We start from the raw sequence: 23,877 nt of genomic DNA, 5'->3' as shown, positions 1-23,877 counted from the left end.
TCTGATGGAAGTTTGTAGTGAGGAAAATGGAAAGGGGGGGGGGGGGGGGGTAAAAAAAAATAATAAATCCTCAAAACAGTTTCTGTCTCATATGGTCTGTAAAGAATATAAGGGCCCCTTTAGGATTGCCATAGAAATAATGATTTGCTCATGTAATACAGGACCGGTCCCGCAGAGCACTTGATTTGAATGGACACTCAGTAATCCTTAAATTTCCCAAGGTGACACTGCAGGAAATTTGATCCTTTACTGCCAGGTTTCCACAGTTTGCAAGCTGTTATGAGAACATTTTAACATGTAGGAATTACCCAAAGCAGTTATCTCCCATGATTTCCCAATGACTATGGAAAATTGATTAACATTGTAACTGCAGACCACAACCATGAAAAAAGTCAAAAATAACCTTCCCTCATCTGGCTTCCCCTGGTGGTAAACTTGCAAGGTATAACGTGCCCAGACAAAAGCATGTTAATTGGCAGTCATTCAGACATGGCAAACTATTGCTGTATGGGGATGAATGATAGTATTAAGGATCGCTAGTCTTCAGAGGCAGTCCTTGGTCAAGCTGCACGCTACCTGTTCACACCAAGACATGCAGCTGACCAGCAAGGATTTTTATTAGAGATGAGAGAGTATACTCGCTAAGGGCAAATGCTCAATTAAAGCATTGCCCTTAGCGAGTACCTGCCCGCTCGGGAGCAAAGATTCGGCTGCTGGCGGGAGTCGCGGGGAGGAATGGAGGGTAGAGATCTCTCTCCCTCTCCCCCCTGCTGACTGCTGCAACTCACCGGTCACCAGTGTCGGCAGCCGAACCTTTTCTCCCGAGCGGGGAGATACTCACCAAAGGACAATGCTCGATCGAGTAATTGTCCTTAGCGAGTATGCTTGCTCATCTCTAATTTTTATGCTTGCTAAAAAGTCACGATCCACTAACGAACAAGTGTATGCTCATTTGTTGTCTGATTTTGGTCCCTTTTGTACTTCCTAATGAGCAGGCAAATGCTCATGCCCAATTGCAGGCAAATGCTCATGCCCAATTTCACTGTGCAATAGGCCTTTTTTTAGATGCAGATAATATTCTATTCAAAAGGGACTGTGTGTGAGGGATACCTTACCAACAGCATAGTCAATAAAAGGTCCAAATTGGTGAGGGTGCCGCTGCCGAACCTCACATCCCACTCTTATGTCACTGCAGTGATGTCAGGTTGAATAGAGCAGTGGTTGTGTGTGCACAACAGCTCTCCATTCATTTCAGTGGGGCTGACAGAGTGCAGAAGTGGTTTGCCATCTTTGGAAGATTCATTGAAAAGCAAATAGAGTATGTGTAACCTCTGCTGGGGACAAAGACCCCCATTTTCAATATCAGTGGGGGTCTCAGCCTTGTGGCAGTAGGCTCCATACATGGGCATGCAGGTTCTATGCAGATTGCTCTCCTGTGTGCACGAGACAGAATTGTAGCAGATGGCCAATTAAAAACTACCAGTACTTTCTATAGTAAAACTTTTATAGCAATTTTTTCCCCAAAAAGTCGCTTTAAAGAACCAATACAAACCAGACAAGAAAGCTAAATAATTCATGCAAAATGAACCCGTTATATTGGAATGAAATCAGAGATAACAAGGCTTTTTGTCTCTTTATTGGGTGTAAAATAAGTTCACAAGAAAACAAAAAGTTACTGTTGTGTACATGAAAATCAGAACAATACAACCACTTGAGGGGAGAGAAAGGAAAAGAAAAAAAACAAACAAAAAAAACAGAAGAAAAAATGTAAAAATAGAATTTAAGCCCAGAACTGGAAAACAGATATTCTCAGTGCGATGTGTATGCAACGCGCTTCATACCACAGTGCATTCAGCGTTTTGCCAACCTAGAGTAAAATAAAAAAAAAACCTACAGAAAGAAAAACCTAGAGATGTCTGAACAGTGGGGAAAGGGCCACACAACAACTTCAGGTCAGAAAATCTATTGCATGTCTGGCTATGAAGGTAATGTTAGTAAACAAAAACTATGAATTATTGCCTTGGTGTAAGCGTCGCCTCAGTCTGACGGAGCTGAAACAGCACTGTGCTAGGAACAGCAAACTGTTCAGTAGCCACAGAGAGGGTACTATGTAATGTAGGACGAGGTGTGTGATGAGGATCAATGCTCAAATGTACAACTGATGACCGCTTTAAGTAGCTGAGCTCTCTGTAGATACAGGAGCTCACAATAGCTTAAATGTCTACCTGACCACAATGGTATACCAGACTTTTATGTCACCATTTTCAGTGCAGGTTTTTATATAACCCTTTCAGGAAGCGCCAGGAATTCCAAGTCTGAAGAAAAAAAAAATAATAATTTTGCATGTCATGTTCAGACCATGATGGTAGGCGAGAGAGGGGGAAAAAAAAAAAAAAAAACGACACTAGAAGTTATAACTAAATGTGGATTGGAAAAAAGGTGTCCAATCTGAATAAAGCTCATGTGTTGGTGACAGGAAGGGGTTCGAAAGGCGACAACCCAAACTGTGTTTAACATAGGAATAAAGATAAAAATTGGTATAGTGAATCTTACAAAAAAAATAAAAACAAGATGGGGAGGGAAAAGACAGTCCGGCTAGGTTCACACCTTATAGGCACAACCAGAAATAAAACCCCCATCCACAACAAGCTCCTGGTTGTGTTCCATTCCCACTTCTGCAAGCTGCAATGCAACTCATGTGTTAACCTGACCAGAAAAGACATCAGTACTCCAAAAGTCTTCCCCCGTCATTTTCTTCCTACTTAAAAAGGGATGATGGTTCAGGGAGGGGAAAATGACTAAAACACTAAAAGTGACAAAAGAAAAACCAAACCACAAAAGTATTCAGGTGAGGACTTTTTCTTCTTCTTCGTCACAAACTCAAATACCGTTCAAATCACAAATTGTATTGCCTTTATGGTTACGCAATTGTCCCAAAGCAATGTTAAACTTTTTGCATTTCCTGGTGTTCTAAGCATGCTTTTTTTATTTTATAGGTTTCTTTTGGTAAATTGTTTTCTTCAAATATTGCTCTTACTGTGCTTGAACAATCTGCATAAAAATGTTAGAAGCACAAAGAGTTCGATAGATCTGAACAGTTACACCGACGATGTGCAGATTTACAAAAAAATTATACATGGATCAGTCATTTCAGCCACGCCTATGTTTAGGAAAAAAAAAAAAAGTTATTTACTACTGCACGCACATACTTGCCCATTACATCCTTTCAAAAGTACAACAAAAAAAAAAAAAAAAAAAAACTACAAAAGAAAAACAAAAACAGCGACAAGAACTACAAAAAAAAAAAAATTACACTAATAGCAACAGCCACAGGATTTCAGACCAAGTCATAATACATGGGAGAAGCTGCGGTTAAAAGTCAATTGGCCATATGTATCCCAAATTTGACCCCTACGGCCGAGTTCATACAGGTGAATTTGCTGCGGAAATTTCGCTGCAGCTGCTAATCCCGGGATTAGCCAGCCATGTGTATGAGATTTGTCAAAAACCTTGTCCACATGGGGGCAGCCATCCTGTCGTGGCAAAGCTGGTACTGTGGCGCAGATTCCCCGGCCGCAGGTGGTCTATTCCCCCCCCCCCCCCCCCTTCCCGATTGCAGTCACGCTCCTCTATGGGAGCGCCAGCCGCAACAGAAAAGCATGTGGCCAAGCTGCTCCAAACCCCACGGCCAAGTGCAAAACCGCAAGATTTCCCTCTCTGAACCCAGCCTAAAAGTTTTGGTTTCTGCCAATATCCAGGGCCAAGAGGGAATCAGGAACAATGAACTTAAAATCAGACAATGCACAGACCCTGCATATTGCATGTGGGTTTCTCATGCAGGAAACCAGATTTGAACAAGACATGCAATTCTTTATTTCACAGGGACCAGCAGACCATCAGTGTGATTAGACTCCTGGAAGAATTTATGCCTAGAACAACCCCTACAAAAGCCAAAAAAAAAAAAAAAAAAAAAAAAAAAAAAGGCCACCATAGCAGTTGTTAGAGGCTGATTAATTTTTAGGCGGGCATAAACTGAACGATGTCTAGTGGTGACAGTGAATCATTCAGTTATGAACGATTCAGCGAAAAACTGAATAATCGTTCAATGTAAAAGGCCCTAAGGGTCCTCTTACAGGGGTTGAGTGCTTAAGCGCTCAGCATTCATCCCAACAATCATAGCTGTGCTTTTACACAGAAGCAATAATCATTCACCGAATAGAGGTGGAACAGGCCGGAGATTTCTGTGAACCTCCCAAATTCAGTGTAACAACTGACTGTTTACACGGGCCGATTGTCAGGTTTTTAGGACTGCATAAAATGGAGCGGATAAATGATCTTTCGTCCTGCAATCGTTGGTCGTGTTCACACTGAACGAGGATTACGTTTCACACGATGCAACATGTACTTGAACCATAATCGTTGACTATGTTGACTAAGTCAGATAGTTATTGGGGACCACTTTAATTTTATATATTTTTTTATAATTGTTGCTTACATCACCTGCCACTATAATACGGGACAGTTGGCTCTGTGTGCAGACTGAGTAATATTGCTATCAAAAGACAGCCACCATGGTGTAAATGGGCTGGTTATGAAATTTCTTCACATCAACAAAATGTATTAGCCAAACCTACTATATACTATACTCTTACTGATGGAAAAATCATCCAGTTGCAGGTCATAGCTTTGGAGGTTTGCAATACGGTTTGCAAGTAAACCCCCCCCCGAAAAGCCTTGAGAAAATGAATCAGCAACAGTCTTTGCACTTTCCCATGCACAAACTTTCCAAAATACCTTGGGCTCATGCTATTAGTAAAATAATGAAAACATTTTCTCCTCCGTTAGCAGGCGCAAAATATCATAGGATAGAAAACACAGTATTCTTTAAGTCTCTAAGCACAATCTCATTGCTTCTACTTAAGATACTTTTTTTTTTCTTTTTATATATATATTATTTTTTTGTTTTGAATATGTTTTCAAATGAAGACTGGGCAAGTCATTCATGCTACTCTCCTGCATTCAGAAAGGCACCGATTGATTACAGTGTTATATATTTTATCTCCTAGGTTTTTAAGAGAATATATCGCCAAAGACTCCAGAAGTCTCTGAATGGCAGAAGTAGCTGTAGGTTCTGTGACGATCAGATGGCAAATCTAACTACAGCTCTAAAGTAAAACAAGGAAAGAGGGGGGAAAAAGTGGGGGAGAGGTGGTAACCCATCTTATTTAAAAGAAAGTGGGTATGCAAACTGAATGCAGGATTTCTACAAACACAAGCACATCCATTCTTCATCTGACAACACAATTTAGTCTAGCTATACTAAGCAAAGAATAACAGCTTGTCAGAAAACTATGGAAAAATAAGGGGAGGAGGAGGGAGAAAAAAAAAAATAGATTTTGACCCTAACTAAACTGCAAGAAAAAAAAAAAAAAAAGCACACAAACATCTGATCTGAAGTGGTAACTAAGGAGGTCCAGAGCTACAGGCGGACAAATGAGGGCTAGTTATCTTTCCTTAACACTCAGGTCTCAGAACTACAGCTAAACGCGCTCATTCACAGCTGAGTGCGGGAGAAAAGTTCCTCTCTGCATATATCGGCCCAATCGTGTCCTCCCTCAGAAGTAGTTTCAGAGCTTGAACTGTCGCTCGAATAGATCTTCTTCCTGAAGCAACTGGATGTCACCCCACCACCAACTCCAATTTTCGCTTTGTTACATGCAGATGTCTACAAAGAAAATAAATGATTATTGTTTAACAAGCAGAGCTGTTTTCCCCTTTTTATATGGAAAAAAGCACTTAAAAATGGGTTCTCTCCCCCCCCCCCCCCCCCCCCCCAAAAAAATAAATAAAAAAACTTGCCCCTTACCACTGGATAGGGAACACATAAACCAAATGTCTGACCACTGGGACCCCCCCACTGCAAACAAACAAAAATAAATGGCACCTAGTGTCCCTGGACGAATGAAGTGGTGATCATGTGTGTGCACTACTGCTCCATTCATTTCTGTCGGACTGCCAGAAATAGCCAAGCACTCCAGTAGTCCCATACAGATGAATGGAGCACATGTGACTAATACTCCGTTCATCCAGGGACCCTTGGGATCTGTGGATAACAGAAGTAGTTAAATGTTCTTTACGTAGAAGAACCCATTCAAAATCCTTGGCCCAACTGGCAAAAATAATTTGGAAGGGGATCATCAAAACTATTTTTATACATAGGACCATAGCCCTTCCCCCAACACACAATTCAGGCACTGCAGCTTATGGGATGGACCACAGTACCCTTCACAGCCACACTTATGTATCGCGCTATGTCTGGATAAACAATGAGGAGCTACAGCCCTCCAGCCACAGGTTAGCCCTCAAATTATGTGTTCTACTCCAGACCCCCTCTATAAGAGACTACTGCTATGGCCGATCCCACCCCTGAACTAGATGGACAGCAATTCATTTGAATGACCACCATGTAATACTATGTTCCCCATTAGAGGCCACTGCAAGAGAAGTGTGGTTAGGCTGACTGCCACAGCAAGAGCTGACTGCAGAGAGATTGCTGTTGGGTACCATCAGCTACACCAGCTTCCTTTAAAGAGTGACAATGTGGACGATACAACCCTTTAAGGCACAGTTAAAGGTTAGGCTGTAGGCCGTCACTAGACAGCTACATAACTGCACTGGTGAATGATCAGCATGATGAACATGTATGTCAGGATGCAGAAAATCCTCCTTGCTGATGACACATGGGAAGGGGTTAATCCCAGGTAGTTGGGAACTTTCAGCAGAAAATCTTCTGATACCTCAGTTCAGTGATGCCCACCCGTTAGCCCGCATGCCCAACTCAGCGGTGCACACTTGTATCTCAAAGCGTCCTGTTAATGGCTTAGTTTGCAAAATGCTATGAAAGCTAGGACACAAACTACAGAAATCAAGTCTGAAAAACACATTACCTACTTTCTCAATCTCAAGAGGATGCCAACCAGTGCAGGGAAGATCCTTCCCACCTGTATGAGCTACACAGCTTTCTTCCTTCGCATCTGTATACAGAGCTGTGGGGGAAAACAATGCTGTATTAAAATGCAGTTTTTCAAACAAAACAAAAACACACAAACACTCCCGTGTGCTAAATTTTTGCCTTTTGTTATTTGAGGTCATTTCTTAAAAGCTCAAAACCAAAAACAAAATATTAAACTAATCTCTACAAAATAGAGAGAAGAGCGATAAAGTAGTGCTGTTCAATAAGATGACCCCTCTAACAGCTGATGTCTACCAAGGTTTACCGCCCTGAATAGAGCCATTCAGCTGGCCTTACACCATCGCGCACTAGTCACAGCGGTCATTAGCAAGTTTAACAGTTTCCTTACGGTCACAACAGGATCCAGAGATTAACGGCGAGTACAGCGCCTTCTGCCACCAGCACTGCTTTTCGTTAACAGCATTTATGCCCTGCAGGTTGATGCTCAGAGGAGGGTACTGTGAAGAGAATTAAAAACAAAGGTTTATGGAGATCTATTCCATTGAGGTCAGATAATATCTAGTAGTAATATAATATAAATAGCTGACAACGCTTCATCACCTGACCAGCGTGTCGCTGGGCGAAAGGCTGTGCTATAGTGCAAACAACTGGGAAACTGGGGTGGGGGAGCACGCTGTAGCTACCAAAATCTAATGCAGATACGCAGCTGATTTAAAGTCATCATCCACACCGATGAGGTGGATTTTTATTTTCTTTTGTGGAAATGCTGCAGATTGTAGTATGGAATTTTCCATTGCAAAAAATCTGTAGCATTTCCGCTACATGATAGATACATATGCATCATGTAGATACATATGCATCATGTAGATACATATGCATCATGTAGATACATATGCATCATGTAGATACATATGCATCATGTAGATACATATGCATCATGTAGATACATATGCATCATGTAGATACATATGCATCATGTAGATACATATGCATCATGTAGATACATATGCATCATGTAGATACATATGCATCATGTAGATACATATGCATCATGTAGATACATATGCATCATGTAGATGTATATGCATCATGTAGATGTATATGCATCATGTAGATGTATATGCATCATGTAGATGTATGTCTATTATGTAGCAAAAAAGCCTGAGATTTTCCACAATGGAAAGTTCCATACCACAATAGAAAAATCAAAATCCACATCAGTGCAGATTTTGGCTTTAAATCAGCTGTGTATCCGCATCACATTTCGGCATCTACAGCACTCTCCTCCCACTCCAATCTCCCAGTTCTTCGCACTATAGCACAGCCTATACTGTCCACGGTGTGCCAACTGTATGGGGCAAGATCGTTAAACATCACTCATCCATCTCAAGTCTGCTTGTCTAAAATCTGCCTGTGTAAAAGGACCAAGTGCTAACTACCCCAGTGATGGTTCTGCAGGGAAACCGATCTGTGCAATGCTGGAGAGAAGGGGACAGACCCCAGTCACTACACTGTTAATAGAGGGAGATCCCCACCTCTTGGTCACAGTTCCTAGAGGGGGGGGGGTCTTCCAGCACAAACGTAAATTGTCTGTCACATGCCCCTTCATCTGAAAAATATCTACTTCTGACATCTTGTCTGCATTCGCCATTTCCTCCCCTGCCCAAAGCCTCCAACTTCCTGTGAGCAGTGCATGATGGGAAGACATGTGTAAGCACTGTGTAGTTCAGAGTGCAGGAAGCTGTTTGAGCAGACTTTGGACCCTGAGTGAGAGGAAGGTTGGTGCTAGTAAGTCATAGGACCTGCGAGTGGAGCTACAGCACTGGTCAGTAAGCAAGCTCTATGCATGCTGGGAGTTTTAGGTAACTAAAATTGTGGAAGTGATACATGTAAACACAGTGGCAGATCCACGGCTGCATGGGACCAAGATTGTCCAGAGCGGCAGATAAGGTACAGGTTGTCGCTAGCAGATAAAAGTACAGGTTGCTGCTACTTAGCTGTACCTCCTAGGAGGTCAGCATTTTCAGAATTTTTCGAACTTGAACTTTGACGAACAGTAACTGCTCTGCAGAACTCCAGAGAAGGTTAACTTCTGCAGTAAACCACCAATTGAGAGAACCACATATTAAAATATCTAACTACATGGGGACTTATAGGAGGCCACTAAAAGTACAGGCAGAACGGGGTGGATGCAGTGACTTTTTCATGACTATTTTGTCCTTCGGTATGGATTTTAATTTTTTTTTGGTTCTGTCCTGAGACAGAAAGGCAAACATCACTGATCGGACACCATTGACTATAACTGGGTCCGTTTGCTTCCGCTTAACTGCACGGCTTTTAGATGGTAGAAAAAGCGCTGCATGCAGCGTTTTATTCCATTTTTTTAGAACGATCTGCGGCAAAACCTCCAATCGGCGGGTACCATTACAGATGTTAAACCACACTTCAGACTTCTCCAGAGCAGAAACTGATCAAAGGAGTGGTCAAGTTCAAAAATTTTATGTTGAAATACCATGTTAAGAACTCTGTTAATAGAGGTGGATCCTCTTAGCCAGTGTGGGGGGTGGCTAGAAAGTCTCCCTCTGGTGGGCATGTCCTGTCCAGCATTCCACAGATCAATTTCCTGATTTCTGGAAGCCATAATACAGTTGCAACACCTAGACACGTGTGGCGATACAAGCAGTACCCTGGAGGCCCTCATTTGGTCCATCTGTTGCAACCGCATTACGGATAAAAGATAAATTTAAAAAAAATATATTTTTTTTTATATAGTCTTGTGCAAAAAGATCTAATTTCGTGATCTAATGTGTTGCAGCGACTTTAATACATAAAGGCTAACATTTCCTGGGATACGATTGAATTTATATTGTAAATCAGTCATATCCTGGAAAATGTCAGTTGGGGGGGGGGGGGGGGGGGGGGGGGGGGAATCTAACTATGGCAATTTAAATTTTTCAGTCTGAGAAGAGCTGACATGGAACTTCCAGTTGACTCAAGCAACCAGTAAGGGCGTACTCAGAAGGCTGTCACTCAAGTTATGTTCATCTCCAAGATAGACAGAACTCACAGGAAAATATCTAGCTAGCCACCTACCTAGGTAAATTCCTTTAAATGTGCTTTTTCACATGAGTGATTTTTCAAGAAAGATTTTGAAGAAAAAAAAAAATATCACAGAATGTCCTATTTTTGTGCAGGTCTTGCACAAGGATAGGTCAGGTCATGTGCGGTGTATCAGACACCCCATCCGTGTGCTGTGCAATGAGAGTTGACCAATAATCTCGAGCACAACTCACGCTCTGCCATATCAATATGGCCTAAAAAGGGATGTATTCAGTCTATAATCATCTTTCGCCAGCAATACATAGAAGAATAGATAATATGAGTAGTCCCGGTGGAGCTTGTGACCCATTAACTTTCCTAGTTAGTATACATTTGTGCAATAATTCATTGCAACTAGTGTACATACCTCTCCCAACTCTTCATATGTAGGATCGCATCCAGTATTAAGGTTCTCCTTAACATCCGCTTTACTTTTCAACTCCAACGTTTTGCAGCTTTTTTTGGAGTTCTCCATCACATCACTTTCAAACGACTCAATAATCCTAAAGTCTAAGTGATCCTGTTTCTCCTGAGGCAACACGGCAAAGGATTCTTCCTGACCATCCAAAGAAGTCTGTGCACTCTTCTCCATGCCCGACTTCTGTAGCCTGGGGAGAAACTTCCCAGATTCGAGCTCAGACTTTCCATAAAAATTACTTTCCTTCTCGGCATCTTCTTCAAGAGGTTTGAGATCATCCTGAGGATCTTCAAATGCCTCACTTTCAGAAAGAGTAGGTACTATTACCTCATCTTTTTCAGACTCAAAATCGGACTCGCTCCCCGCGCCTGGAGACAGCTCAGATGCAGATATTGGGCGGAAGTGAGTACGTGGAGAAATTCTTATAGATCTATACTGGGTTCTTGCCACGCCACAAATCCTTGGATGGCCAATATCGCCTTCTGAATCCGAGCACAAAGCTTTTGGTTTAAAACTAGGACTACCAGTAACAATATTTCCAGGTTCGAAGGAGCACTCGACATGAAGAACTTGAGAGAATCTATTGTTTAACTCAAAGGAGGAGAACGAGTAGCCCACGCCCGGCGGCTCCTCCACTTTAAAATTATCACATGTACCAAGCAGATTCTCATGCAATATAAAAGAATAACCCTTGCTTGAGCCTTTATCTCCATTCTGCTTATTTTCTTCAAAAGCAACAAATGGTCTCCATAGCTGGCGATGTCCAGGAGCAATGCTATTCCCTGGTGTCATGAACACATCGGTACTGGCTATTGTAACAACATCCGAGCCAGCACTATCCAGTAAGCTTGCTTTTGCTGGACTCTGTGGCGCCACAGCCCACTCATCATCACCATTAAAGTTTCCAAGCTCCCCATAAACTCCTCCAAGAATGAATGAATTCTCTTTCACGTGGTTTACATCCCAGGGTTTCGAGGGAGTCATATAGTCTCCACCATCAACCTTCGATGACTCGCATGCAAGAAACCCTCGCTTTTCTGCAGTGCTCCTTTGACTTTCCCATAGGTGGTATTCGGATCTTTGAACAGCCTTGCTGGGCTCTTGAAAATTAGCCTCTGCTGTATCATCAGCATCATGGCAACTAAATGTATTTACATTGAGAGAAAACGACGGATCTTCGACATTTGTCCATATGTCTTTGACTCCTGAGCTGTATCCGTGTGTATGAATGCTGCTTGCAGGTTCGACCTCTGTAGTGTCAGATATTTCTTCATTTTCCTGTTCTAGCTGAATGCCACAAAGTGATTCTAACTTGGATTTCTTGCCCAATACCAGCGCAGGCTCATCTCCCAAGGCCCTGTTCATTAGGAATGAACTTTGTGATTGTATATTGGGGATATCCTCTTGAAAAGTTAAAGTAACTGTAGGAATAATATAATTTGTATCTTCTGTGTTCAACTGAGCGTAATCTTCGAGGTGACTGTTAAGAGCCTCCGTATCCGATCGGGTTCCATCTGAATGCGACCATGGACTGCATGTTCTCGTCGAAAGATTCGAACACTGTTCGTTGTCGTCAAAGGCACTATTTTGGGACCACGCAAATAATTGCGGATCGGCTTTCCCAAACCCATTCATGCTGGAAGAAGACTCAACTTTACTTTTCTCATTGAACACACTCTCCCTGGGCAACGAGAATACTTCAAACACTGAAAAATAAGAGTTACTTTTATCAATTAGACCTGGATTGCCTGCGTGCATGTGTGTATTGAACTTTGTGCTGTCGATAAAAGGAGAGAGTGTACTAGGAGAGTCTCCTCCCAAACTCTCCCCATCTGCATCAGCTGAACTTGAAGGTGAACAGGACTCCCAAAATTGAGCTAGTTTACTATGATCTTGCATGTAAGAACTTTCAGCACCAATAGAACTGGTTGATTCTGTCCATATTGCACTCTCCCCTTGCAACTTATCGTCTAACACTACGCAAGATTTAGCCTCGATTCCACTCGTTCCGTTTTGACGTATCATACTCAAAATCCGACTTTCTCGTTCCGTTTTCTCTGAGGCACCTGGATCCAACATGGATTGATCAATTTCGACTTCATAGAAGTGTGCGAGTTCTATAGGATGAACATCATCCAAATAATTGTTCTCTAGCAGAGAACAGTTTGAGGTCCCTGTGTGATCGCTTGTCTCGGTTATAACTGCAGGCATTTCAACAAAGTGCCCCTCGATAAAGGTACCCGCTGCGAGGTATGTTTTATGGATATCGTAGTTATTTAGATGAAGACCTCTTACAGACTCTGACAACTCTTCTACCTCTTCTGATTCATTATAGCGATTGCCGTTTTTCTTATACGTGGTTTCTAATTTACTTTTACTATTCAGAGGAACGAAGTACTCTGTGAAAGGCTCTGTATACCACAAGGGCTGCTCTCTGTATTTAGTTTCATCTCTTCTCTTTCTCAAGACCTCATCCTCTCCTCCGTTATCCATTTCTTTATATGCATATTCTTTTACTTGACGTTTAACTCGCTTGCAGAGCGGCTTCACACACCCTGCGCCGCTGGCTGCGGTCACATTTTTTCTCTCAGCGTTTTTTGATGGGACCTTTGGACCAGTTTTCCCCTTTTTGTTCCGGACTTCTCTAACTTTATGCCTTACTTTGATGAATCTTGTTTTCATTTCGGCCCGATTACCACTTGAACTTGAGCCTGCTTCGCTTGATCCAGATGACCACGATCGAGGGCGGATCTTCCCGTTTGACTTGTGTCTCACACTTTTCGAAATACTCGTTTTCTCATCAGCTGCGCCATTACTAAACTTGTTCTCTTTCTCGTTCTTGCCTTTTCTTTGCTGGTTCTTTTCCTGTACAGTGTTAGAAGCTCTGTTCTTGTTCGTCATTACAGCTTCACTTTCGCTATGGCAATTCTTTGGTGATGGAGTTTCGGTACTTGTTTGTGGGGCAGTGGAAGATGAGGAGGAGCTAGAATAAGAGCAGATTTTTGACTTGTTCCATACGGTCATTATTTCTTGCAGGCAAATTGGCTTTTCCGAAAGTGGAGGAAAAGCTTCATAATACCTATGTGGAGAAAAGTAAAAAACAGATTAGATTCTTCACCATGTCCTCTCCAAACAACAAACAAAAAACACACTGATAAGTTAATTGGCTTTTAATGAAATTTGCACATGTCCATGGGTTGCAGTGTTTTTACTGCTTTTAGTGCAGTAACAAAACAGGCAACGCAAGCAGATGATATCACCATTTTCAGTTTCAATCACAGTGATATAGAACGGTGTGTTCAAAAACACTCTACACAGCATTCTATCCGTTTCAATGAGTGATGCACCGCGTTTAAAAATGCTGAAATGCCTGGAATTAGAACAGAGTGCTCGAAAAACGTGGCGTTAGAAACTCCGCGCTTTAGTGTTCATCTGAGAAGTCCCATTGAAATTAATGGAGTTTTACAGCGTTTAGCTAAATGACAGAAAAAAAACAAAAAAAAAAAACACACAACTTGTATGAGAGTGGCCTAAAGCCTATTTACTTTAATGGAGTCTGTAGTCTTCCGTCAATTGCTTGTCTGGTACTAGTCAGTCACATTTTTCAACTTCTGGACAACTCATTACATGGCAAAATTGGTAGTTTAACCCCTTCCTGTTCCAGGACATACATTTACGTCCTGGAGCGTCGGGGTATGTATGCAGAGGGGTCGTGGGGCGACCTCTCTTCATACAGCACGGGCGTCAGCTGTTTATTGCAGCTGACACCCACGGGCAATAGCGGTGATCGGCCGTTTGCGGCTTTTAACTCTTTAATTGCAGCTGTCAATTCTGTCCCGTACAGCCCCCCCGCGGTGAGATCGGGGGAGCCGTGTAGGTGTCATGGCTGCCAGGGGCCTTCTGAAAGGCCCCAAGGCTGCCTTGAGAGACTGCCTATCAAGCCATCCCCATGGGGTGGCTTGACAGGCTGCCTGTCAGAATGCAGTATGACGTAATACAACTATGGGGGGGGGGGGGGGGGGGGGGCAGCGTCATGCAGGGGTTAACCCTTTTTAATCCAATTTGTATCCTGGTTTTCCTAGGGGGCTTACCCTTTCTGCCATTATACAATGGCGCCATCTGCTGGCTAAAGCCAGTACTGCATGGTGACATGTTGGATAGGCTCTGACAACAGAGAGGCTGGCAATATACAGTAAGAGAACCCCAATGGACGTCTTCCAACATCAGAGCTGTACAGCCTTAAATCATAATGTCTTCAGATGTCAGACAGTGGATTGGAAAGGGTTAAAAAAGTCAGTGTTCATACTAACAGACAGGCTATGCTCAAACTGCAAGTTTTGTTGTGGATTTAACGCCGATTCCATAGTGGAACCTGTATCCAAGAGTGTCTCACTCTATAAAATCATAGTCTATACAGCACATCATGCAAACGCATGGAAATCAGCTTTAAAAAAAAAAACTTTTGATCATAGGGATTCCCAAGCTCCAAAAAGGGGCTGCATCTCTTTGCTACGTGCCAGAGCACCCTTAACCCAACCGCTTTGATATTTGTCACTAACCATTTTCACATGACAAATCTTGCACCACCCTTTATTATAGATCCGTTTTATCCCCCCCACAGAGCACTTCCTAGGAACGGTGGAAACAGCACTTACATTTCTGCCTGATCCTTTCTTGCTGGAGATGAAGTAGCTTCCGGTGACTGCGATCCATCTACTTTCTTGTTATTCTTGTCTTCTGTGAAATACAATACATTAGGAAGGGGGAAACAAACCATGGTGTCATCCAAACCTAGCAAATCAACTCTTACACAGATCAATTATCGTGGGAAAGCCATAGTATTGTCTTTCAAACATACTTCCATTCAGTGATCTTTTTGGAGACAGTTTGCCCTCTAATACACATTTAATATGGCCAAACAAGCACATATGCAGCAGCTTTAGAAGCCTCTTGTATAACAGAAGCCATGTATATACTCCAAGCCCAACTCAGTAGGACATAAAATTGGATGGGAAGAAGTCTAATCTGTCTGGTTCATTAACGCCATGAATACAATACCTTGTTCCACTGCATATATTTGACATAAACAAATCCAAACCACCAATTTTATTTTTTTTATTGACAGTGTGCAGCTGCAACCAAACTTCTGCCACGGATAGGCCAGCCGTTAGCACATCCACACGTCATAAGAATTCAGTGGGGCTATTCCGTGATGAGATTTTCTTGAGCGTTAATTGAGTACAAAATACCCCTATCACACATTCGGATATTCTACTAGCATTTTGGTGCAGAATCCACACCTAAGTTTTAACAAAAACCTCAGTGAGTGAACAAGTCCTTCACATGTACGGCATTGGCCATCTATCTCGGTTCCAAAGGAGCAGTGGTCATGCATGTCCATTCACTAGGGGTGCAATGTTCTTCTGATCTCTGGGAGTGCCAGCAGTCTCAACCCCAACAATCATACATTTTTTCACCTACCTATCAAACGGCTAGACAAAAAGGAGTTTTATGAAAGGTGAATTGTTTTATTTTTAAATAAGGCTTTTCTAGGGAAGAATTAGCGATTACCTACCCTATCCTGAGAATAGATAAGGAGTAGTTAGCGACAGACCCCAGACTAGGGACCCCAGCTGATTGGGCTCCTGCTTGCTACCTGCGAGTACAGTGCAGAAGCTGCTGCTGCTCTTCCAACTACTGTGTATTAGCTGGCACTAGTAACTGCAGCTCATATTGATTTTAACAAGATCCCCAGACTGCAGTTACAAACACCAGCTGCTTTAGAGGTTGGCGCAAGAGCTTCCACTCCATGCCAGTTTGCATTGGTGCTGACAGCAGGAGTCCAGATTGGCCAGTGTCCCGAGAGACTGACCCCAAATGAACTATTGCTGATCTATCCTGAGGATAGGTCAAGTAGTATTTCCCTAGAAAGGCCCCTTTAAAAAAAAAAAAAAAAATTCTATAAATAACCCCAATAAATCCTCCAGTGCCCAGGTTAATTCTTAAGGAACAAGTTCTGCATGATCGCTCACACGGGCAGCTGAAATCTGAAAGATCAATATGTGTAACTGTGCTGTTCTTATAAGTTCCTTAAGAATTTAATTAGTTGACTTGCAGCTTACTGAAAAGATCTGCACAGTAAGTCAGATTCTACACAGTAAACAATAATGGCATCGAAAAATATTGCAATAGGAAAAATTTTTTTTTAAAAAGTTACCTTTACTTGTGGGCAGCTGGTCACCGTCGCTATTCTGGAGATCTTTCAGTTTGGAGTAGAGCTCTTCCACTAAAGTTTCAATTCCAGAGCTCTATGGAAGAGAGGAAAAAGATTTGTAAATAGAATTCACCAACAACTGCGATTCCCAGCTCGAGGCCGGCAAATCGCAGCATGCTGCAAATTGCCACGATTCTCAGCTCGTGGCCCATCTGTCAGGTAGGCTGAGAGCAGAGATCAGTCTGCCTGCTCCTGCCCCTGGGCGGCTGCAATCCGCCGCAGGATACAGCAACACCCGTGGACAGGGGAGGGGGCGAAGCCTGCTGCCCGAGATCCTCATTGTTCAGATGTTAAAATCCCATTCTCCCAATTTATACTGCAAATGCAGTAGATTTTCTGCAAGCAATTTTGCAGAGTTTCCATGAAGTGTGAATATGTCCTTACAAAATAGCTCCAAGCACCAATAAGGAGGTGGAAAACAGGTTTTATTTCCACATAATGGGATATGTACACCGGGGCAAGAGATATGGAAAGTCATCCTTAACTCATTTCCCTATTCCTACTCCAATATTCTGCTGACTGCATATAGTTTCTTAAACAAGAGCCCAGTATGTTTACACATTGATTTATTAAAAAAAAAATAATATTTTTTTTTTATCAAAATCACCTTAAAGGAGTAGTTTTGCAGCAAAACTTGGCATGCAGTTACATCTCAGGTACACACATGGTTAGAGTTGTGGTGTGATAAGATGAATGGTGTTGCCACCTGAGGCCCTAAAAGTGGTTCCTCCCTTGGCCTATAAAAAGGCTCTCGGAGGCTCCTTGTGTGACCTCTTCTTCCGCTTGTGTAGAGCTTGTTGACCACTAGACACCCCTATAAAAGATTTCACCCAATTAACGGAGTTTGAAAGGAAGAACATTATTGGAATGGGAGAAGCGGCATGGTCATAACAAATTGCCACCGCCAGGCCGTTCTGAGCAGACTGTTAGAAGGTGTTGGGACCAGTGGATGTGTGAGGGCACACAAGGTGACTGGGCTCAGGACCCCTGACAGACCACAAGTAGAGGATTGTCCAACAAGCAGTTCGAACTGTTTTGTCATCCACAGACAGGTGACACCATTGTTACAGGCCCCCGTGTCTGTCGGAACCATTTCAATGCACTTAGCTGAAGGATACTTGGTCTCATGGTGCTCATTATATGTACAGCCTTTGACATCCAACCTCACCTACATTTGCATTGGCATCATGAACTATGAAACTGGATTACTACGCATCACATCTTGTATCCAAGCCATAGGCAGTGCAACAGGGTACAAGAGCCTCCCTGCCCTTCCCTGTATCACATCTTGTATCCAAGCTAGAAGTGATACAACAGGTTACTAGAGCCTCCCGCATCACATCTTGTATCCAAGCTAGAGGTGATACAACAGGGTACTAGAACCTCCATGCCTGCATCACATTGTGTATCCAAGCCAGGAGGTGGTACAACAGGGTACTAGAGCCTCCCTGTATCACATCTTGTATCCAAGCTAGAGGTGATACAACAGGGTACTAGGGCCTCCATGCCTGCATCACACTGTATCCAAGCCAGGTGGTGGTACAGCAGGGTACTAGAGCCTCTCTTCAGGGTTTCAGTTTTCCGCAATAAATTATACCTATATAGTAATCACTTATACCAACATTACAATCTCAGTTTCATTAGATTCTGACAACTCCTAGGGGAGGGATTTTCCCCGAACAATGAGTATTATACAGTGACACAGGACAACTATTATGCCCAACTAGAATGAATGTGTTCGTAGAAAGACTAAACCGAGTGTGGATAGGAACATCCCATTAGCAGCATACAATAGCTTTATATAGAGGCGTCATATAGTACTACACATTACCAACTCATCTGCAGCACTGTCACATTAACATTGCTAATCCTAACTAGTCAATAACCCACCGTCTTATTATCCCCCCCCCCCCACCCCCACCTTACTGTGACAACATACATAGCATCCAGACATCTCAGCGCCTGCAAAAGCCAACTATTGATTCTTTACTGAGTGACTAAGCAGATTCCCTCCAGAAGCGCGGCGACACCTATAAGTGCAGCGTGGCTTAGGTTTCTACACTCCCAAAGACATCAGAGGGAGTTGCTTCGGTTAGTCATGGCCTCGTTCCCCCAGGTATTCCTGCTCCAACCCCTTACCATGGCTCAAGGAGTGTAGTTTCGGAAGCAGACAATTTGTTCCTGGATCAGGCATGTCTTACACCAGCTGACATTCTGCATGCTGTTGTGCTGAGCGGTACATAGCCAGGAGGGGGGAGGGAGGACGCTCGCAGCGTACCAACCCCCAAGAGATCACTGGAGCATCTTGCGGCAGAGTAAGTGTGCAACGCCACTGGGCAGTGTTCACCGCCAGCCAGCCAATTACAAGTGACTATATTATTAGGTCACAGAGCACGCACTGACATTTCACCTTGCAGGATGATGGAAGGAAGGATGTTATTCCCAAAGACAGAACACAACCAATTACACTGTACGGTGTGTCTCACGGAGGAGAGATGGAAAATCTGACGGTTCAGCTCGCTCCACATTTCTCACCCCGGGTTCAGGATTTGCTAGGAAACTGAAGCGCACACTATAAATACAGCACAGATCAGGGATCTCCGACACCTCCCACAATTCCTGCCACTGGCAACCTGCCGTCCCCCAAGACCTTCTGTCATTCAGTGTACGGTTACAAGTGCGGGCAACATTGCAATCTGCACATCTTTAAGTGTTGGACTGTCGGCTGACTGATACATTGCTGGCGGGGCCCTAAGACAACTAACAGCTTCTACAGCGTCACACAATACTACCTGTTACAGCATAAGGAGGCACTCTGTACGGACTGGAACAAGGCTTACATGACTGTCCCCAACACTATATATACAGGAGGTTCCCAAGTGATTACACCTCCACGTCTGTCTATACAAGATCCATCAGCAAAATACTTTATGGCAGGTTTGAAGTTTACCAAGCAAGCAGAGGTTTTATGCTCCATTCACACTAGCATTACGGCTTCAGTTTATATTGATCCACCCTTCTGATATTAATAGTTTATTAAGTCCGGTCTCGTATTTACAAGCGCTGCAGTGGTCAGGTGGGTCGTTTACGTGACAGCTGCAGCCAATGGGAGGCTGGACAGGGCCGTGAGATTTACGGACATCACCGTCTCGGGGCTTCTACATCAAGTGACAGGTTTATAAGATGGAACCAGGCCTTCTGGCCAGGTGACAATCACCTGTCAGGAACTGTGGTCGTTTAACGCCACTGTGTGTATATTGATTTTATACTGTTTTGCGCACAGAGGGCCTAAGAATATTGAAAAAAAAAAAACCTTTAAATGGAATTTGCCACCAGGTTCATGCTACCCAAACTGCACAACCACCACTTGGGAGCCCTGGGATTGGTGGGACCTCCAGCAATCCTACATTCATGGTATAAACCTTTTAATGTGGCTAATAGCCCTTAAACACGGGCCAACAGTTATTTAAACGACTGCATGAGCACTGAAGTCACCGTGAAGGTTGTCAGCGCTCGTGCAGAGTGTTTAGACTGAAAGACATCGCGAGCTTCTTCCTCAGCGCTTCACTTTCTATGTGGAGCGCTGAGCGTTTACATACAACGAAAAGCCAGCGATGGGTTTGAATGAATTTTGAGCGATTATAGTTACGTGTAAACGGGCCATAAGGGTTACTGCATTGTTGAAGGGGTTGCTTAAAAATATAAAATGCACAATAGTATTCAACCTGTTCAATTCACCAATAATCGCTGGGCTTTATTCTCCTGGATCAGTGACATACCGTAAGTGTGTCGTATGCATACGCAGCTTTACAAGAGACGACTGTTGGGCGCATAAGTACCTGTCAGCCGTCCGACTATCGCTACTGTGTCTTAAGTGCTAGTCCAAGGAAATAGAGGTGTAGCAGCTGGGAACCGTTCACAGTACGGAGGAGTTGCTCCGACAAGTGAGCAATTTCTTGCTCAGTGCCCTATCGGGGGGGCTGCTTATACACAGGATTATCAGCCAAATTTGCTGTTTTCAGCGACCTTTCACCTTCAGTGAACTCACGGCATACATGTCATCACCACCAAAGCTTTAGGCCAGTATTCCCACCAATGATTTATATGCTCTATAACAGCCCTAGACCACCGGGTTTGACTTTGTAGTTCTAGCTAGCTGGAATATGTGGTTTGACAATGTAGAGGAGTTGCCGGCTGTGGAAACCTACTTCACACTGGCTTTATAACAGCAAGCACATGTTCTACAGCCAGAGAGGAGAATGAATGCATTTCTTCTTTCTAGCAACGGGCCACCTCATTATCACCTGACGAAGCACGGAGTAAACGAGGGGCGCACACGGTGCTTGTGTAGGACATTCAGCACGGTGCATTGGATTGCTTTTCCTGGAATGTGGGCTGTCAGAGTGAAGGATTAAGCAGCTGTTGTGTGGAGTCAGCTGCCCGGCCACGTGAGCCAAGGCACAGGGTGATTCACCCAACACTATTATTTTACCACACAGATTTATGTTGTAAATGCAAGGAGAACAAAGTGGAAGACCACTCCTGCGGAGGACAACCGGCTGCAGCCTGTATCACACCCCGCAATGTCCTCAGATTAAACGCAAACGCTTCCTCAAAACTCAGCTGCGGCTTGGAACTTTAAAAGAGAAAAAAAAAAGTAAGCGATAATGAACCAGTTAATTTGCGCTATCTTCCATAGCAATGTGATGTTTCCTGGTAGGTCAGACTCAAAGGCCAGGATCATACTTCTCTAATGGAGACTCTGCCAGAAAATCACAGGCTCGTGTCCCATCTGGTTCACCAAGAACAGGGCACTGAATTAACCGATTGGGAGCAGACCTGTCTAAAGTGAACACTTATGCAGTAGCCAATTGCTGGGCTGTGCCTGCGTTTTCCCAACAATTTCCTGGACTGAAACTGAGTGTTAGGGGCATTTAGACTCGGCGATTAGCATTTTTGTTTGTTTGAACTAATTTTAAGTGATAATCTTCCAGTTTAAATGGATCTTAGGTCTTAACAGGAGATCTGTGTGCTGGACTGCTGGCTAAAAGGTACCTATGCATGGAGCGATCACCCAAATTATGACTGGAAACAATGAATTTGGCCGATCGTTACCGCGTACATGTGGCTGCCGTTTGTTCACTGAGTGAGAAGTCCCTCGGTTTTTCCATAGAACTAAAAACCAAACAACTGTCAGGGTGTGTAAACTGGAGCAGCTCAATTTCTTTTGCAATCTATTTCTTATAATAATGTGCAGGAGAGGAGAGAGCAGAGGGAAACTAAGCCTCAGTCCACTAATTATCTCATACTCAGACTTCTGACTGCAATTTCCATATACAGCGATATGTACACAAAGCAGTGCTCAACTTGTCTGATAACTTGCTGCAAACTCTGGCAATGAGAGTTATAATGCCTGACGAGTCACGGTTAAAACCTTGCTACATCTGTAGAAGCTGCGTAAGGCAAACGATGCAAAATTTTGAAACAAACCCTACTGCAAAAAATACTTGGACACAAATAACGTCATAGCAATTTTGGTGAAGGTGGTAATAAAATATGTAAACAGGGTCTAAATCTTGAAAAAAATCTCGCTGCCTTTTAAGACATTCCAGGCAAATTTCACCATTAGATGGGTCAACTGAGGTGACCAGCCCAATGTGACACAGTGACTGACCCTTGTTCACAGGGAGCCATTACAGTGACTGCTAGAGGACTGCCAAGACCAAAAGGTGCCGATCACAATGATACCAGCACCACTGAAGCATGACTACAGCCAACCTTGCACTGCATAAGTCAGATGCTTTAGTGTACAGGAGAACATAGACATCCTTCACGATCCAAACTTTTTTCTTTTTCTTTACAATCACTTTGATGTCTCCGTCTAACTCAGGCAGTTTTATTCGCTTTTACAATAATTTTTTGATTCCAGCAGATATTCACCATCGATATAGTAAACCCACTAATCTGTGTACAGCAACAGTAAGTGGGCTGCAATAACATGCAACAGACGCCATGATTAAAAGTTGCATCAGAGACATCATGCACTTTCCTGCTCCGGATCACAGTGTACACGTGGGCTCCCAGGCTCCAGCTTGTATGAGTCCATTCTGGAGCTTTTAGTTCCAGAAGCCTACAGCACGACATGTGCATTAATGCATACAACCCACGGACTGAATCATATGACTGCGTGTTAGACTAAAGGTTTACTCTAAAAATAACCAACTTTAAAAACGCAAGGGCAATCGGCCAGAAACTACTGCCAGAAAACTTCACCGGCATGTAACAGGGCAAGAAAAAACACAACAGGATTTCTAGGCTCGCCCACTATAGCAAAGAGTAGATTCATTTAAAGGGGCATGCACCCCACCTTTTAACGTGTTCAGAGTATTTATCCCCTCTGTTTATTCTTTTGCCCCTCTGAGTTTAGAACACCTATGTAACACTGAGGTGTCAGCTACACTCACGTCTGCATGGCTCGTCCATGACGGATTCCATTGGGGTTGCAAACACAAAAAACACACAAGGTACTGCATGCATGTGTTATAAATTGATGTGAACAGGATTGTAGAAAAGCAAAAAAAGCTGCATTAATTCTCATTATATGGTAAATACATTAAAGTTAGTGTTGCTATATTCTGATGAAAAATATAAATAAAAATGTAGTTTACCCATGTGCAACATAATGTGTGACAAGAGTTATGGCGCAGTTTATTGCAAGCCTCATCTCCAAAAGGGCTACTGATACTTTCTTGTGGCAGTGTTTTTTTTTTTCAATCCCCGGCCTCCAGAACACAGACGACGACTCCCGAGGCTGGAGAGAAGAGCTGGACTGCTCTTCTAGGTTTATTTATTTATTTACAGCTAGCCGTGATTTCCAAGAAAAAGCTTATATTCCAAGCCCTTCCCCAAAAATCATTTCCACGGTGCTAGCCTTCATTCTATTGCTTTCAATGGGGCTGCAGCAGCGCCAGCCCCATTGAAAGCAATGAGATAGCGTTGCAGACCTCTATCACAGCTGTGACAGGGCATTCCTTCATCCCAGCGGGGATAAAGGAATCCCCTGCCATAGCTGTCACAGCTGTGTCAGGGAAGCGCAATGTACTCCCTATGTTT

At 43.2% G+C, this 23,877-nt stretch overlaps 1 protein-coding gene across 4 annotated transcripts in view; it reads right to left on the bottom strand.

Moving 5' to 3' along the window:
- Window positions 1–3,609: 3,609 nt before the first annotated feature.
- KIAA0232 (KIAA0232 ortholog) overlaps window positions 3,610–23,877 on the bottom strand; it is a 36,638-nt gene continuing 16,370 nt past the window's right edge. The window contains exons 1-7 of one of the 4 annotated variants that reach the window (XM_066573316.1): window positions 23,132–23,240; window positions 16,708–16,798; window positions 15,146–15,227; window positions 10,440–13,569; window positions 7,362–7,470; window positions 6,952–7,046; window positions 3,610–5,725 (exon numbers count right to left, since the gene is read on the bottom strand). In XM_066573316.1, the coding sequence (XP_066429413.1) occupies window positions 5,555–5,725; window positions 6,952–7,046; window positions 7,362–7,470; window positions 10,440–13,569; window positions 15,146–15,147 (3,507 nt within the window). In that variant the 5' untranslated portion in view covers window positions 15,148–15,227; window positions 16,708–16,798; window positions 23,132–23,240 and the 3' untranslated portion in view covers window positions 3,610–5,554. Of the gene's footprint in view, window positions 5,726–6,947; window positions 7,047–7,361; window positions 7,471–10,439; window positions 13,570–15,145; window positions 15,228–16,707; window positions 16,799–18,903; window positions 18,947–23,131; window positions 23,241–23,877 lie in introns of those variants that run through there. The other 3 variants (XM_066573315.1, XM_066573313.1, XM_066573314.1) reach the window with 3 other exon arrangements.

The sequence above is a fragment of the Eleutherodactylus coqui genome, chromosome 7, assembly GCF_035609145.1.
Source record: "Eleutherodactylus coqui strain aEleCoq1 chromosome 7, aEleCoq1.hap1, whole genome shotgun sequence".
Taxonomy (NCBI): Eukaryota; Metazoa; Chordata; class Amphibia; order Anura; family Eleutherodactylidae; genus Eleutherodactylus; species Eleutherodactylus coqui.
Note: the sequence above shows the minus strand (reverse complement) of the source record. Positions and strands in the feature narration are given on the sequence as shown.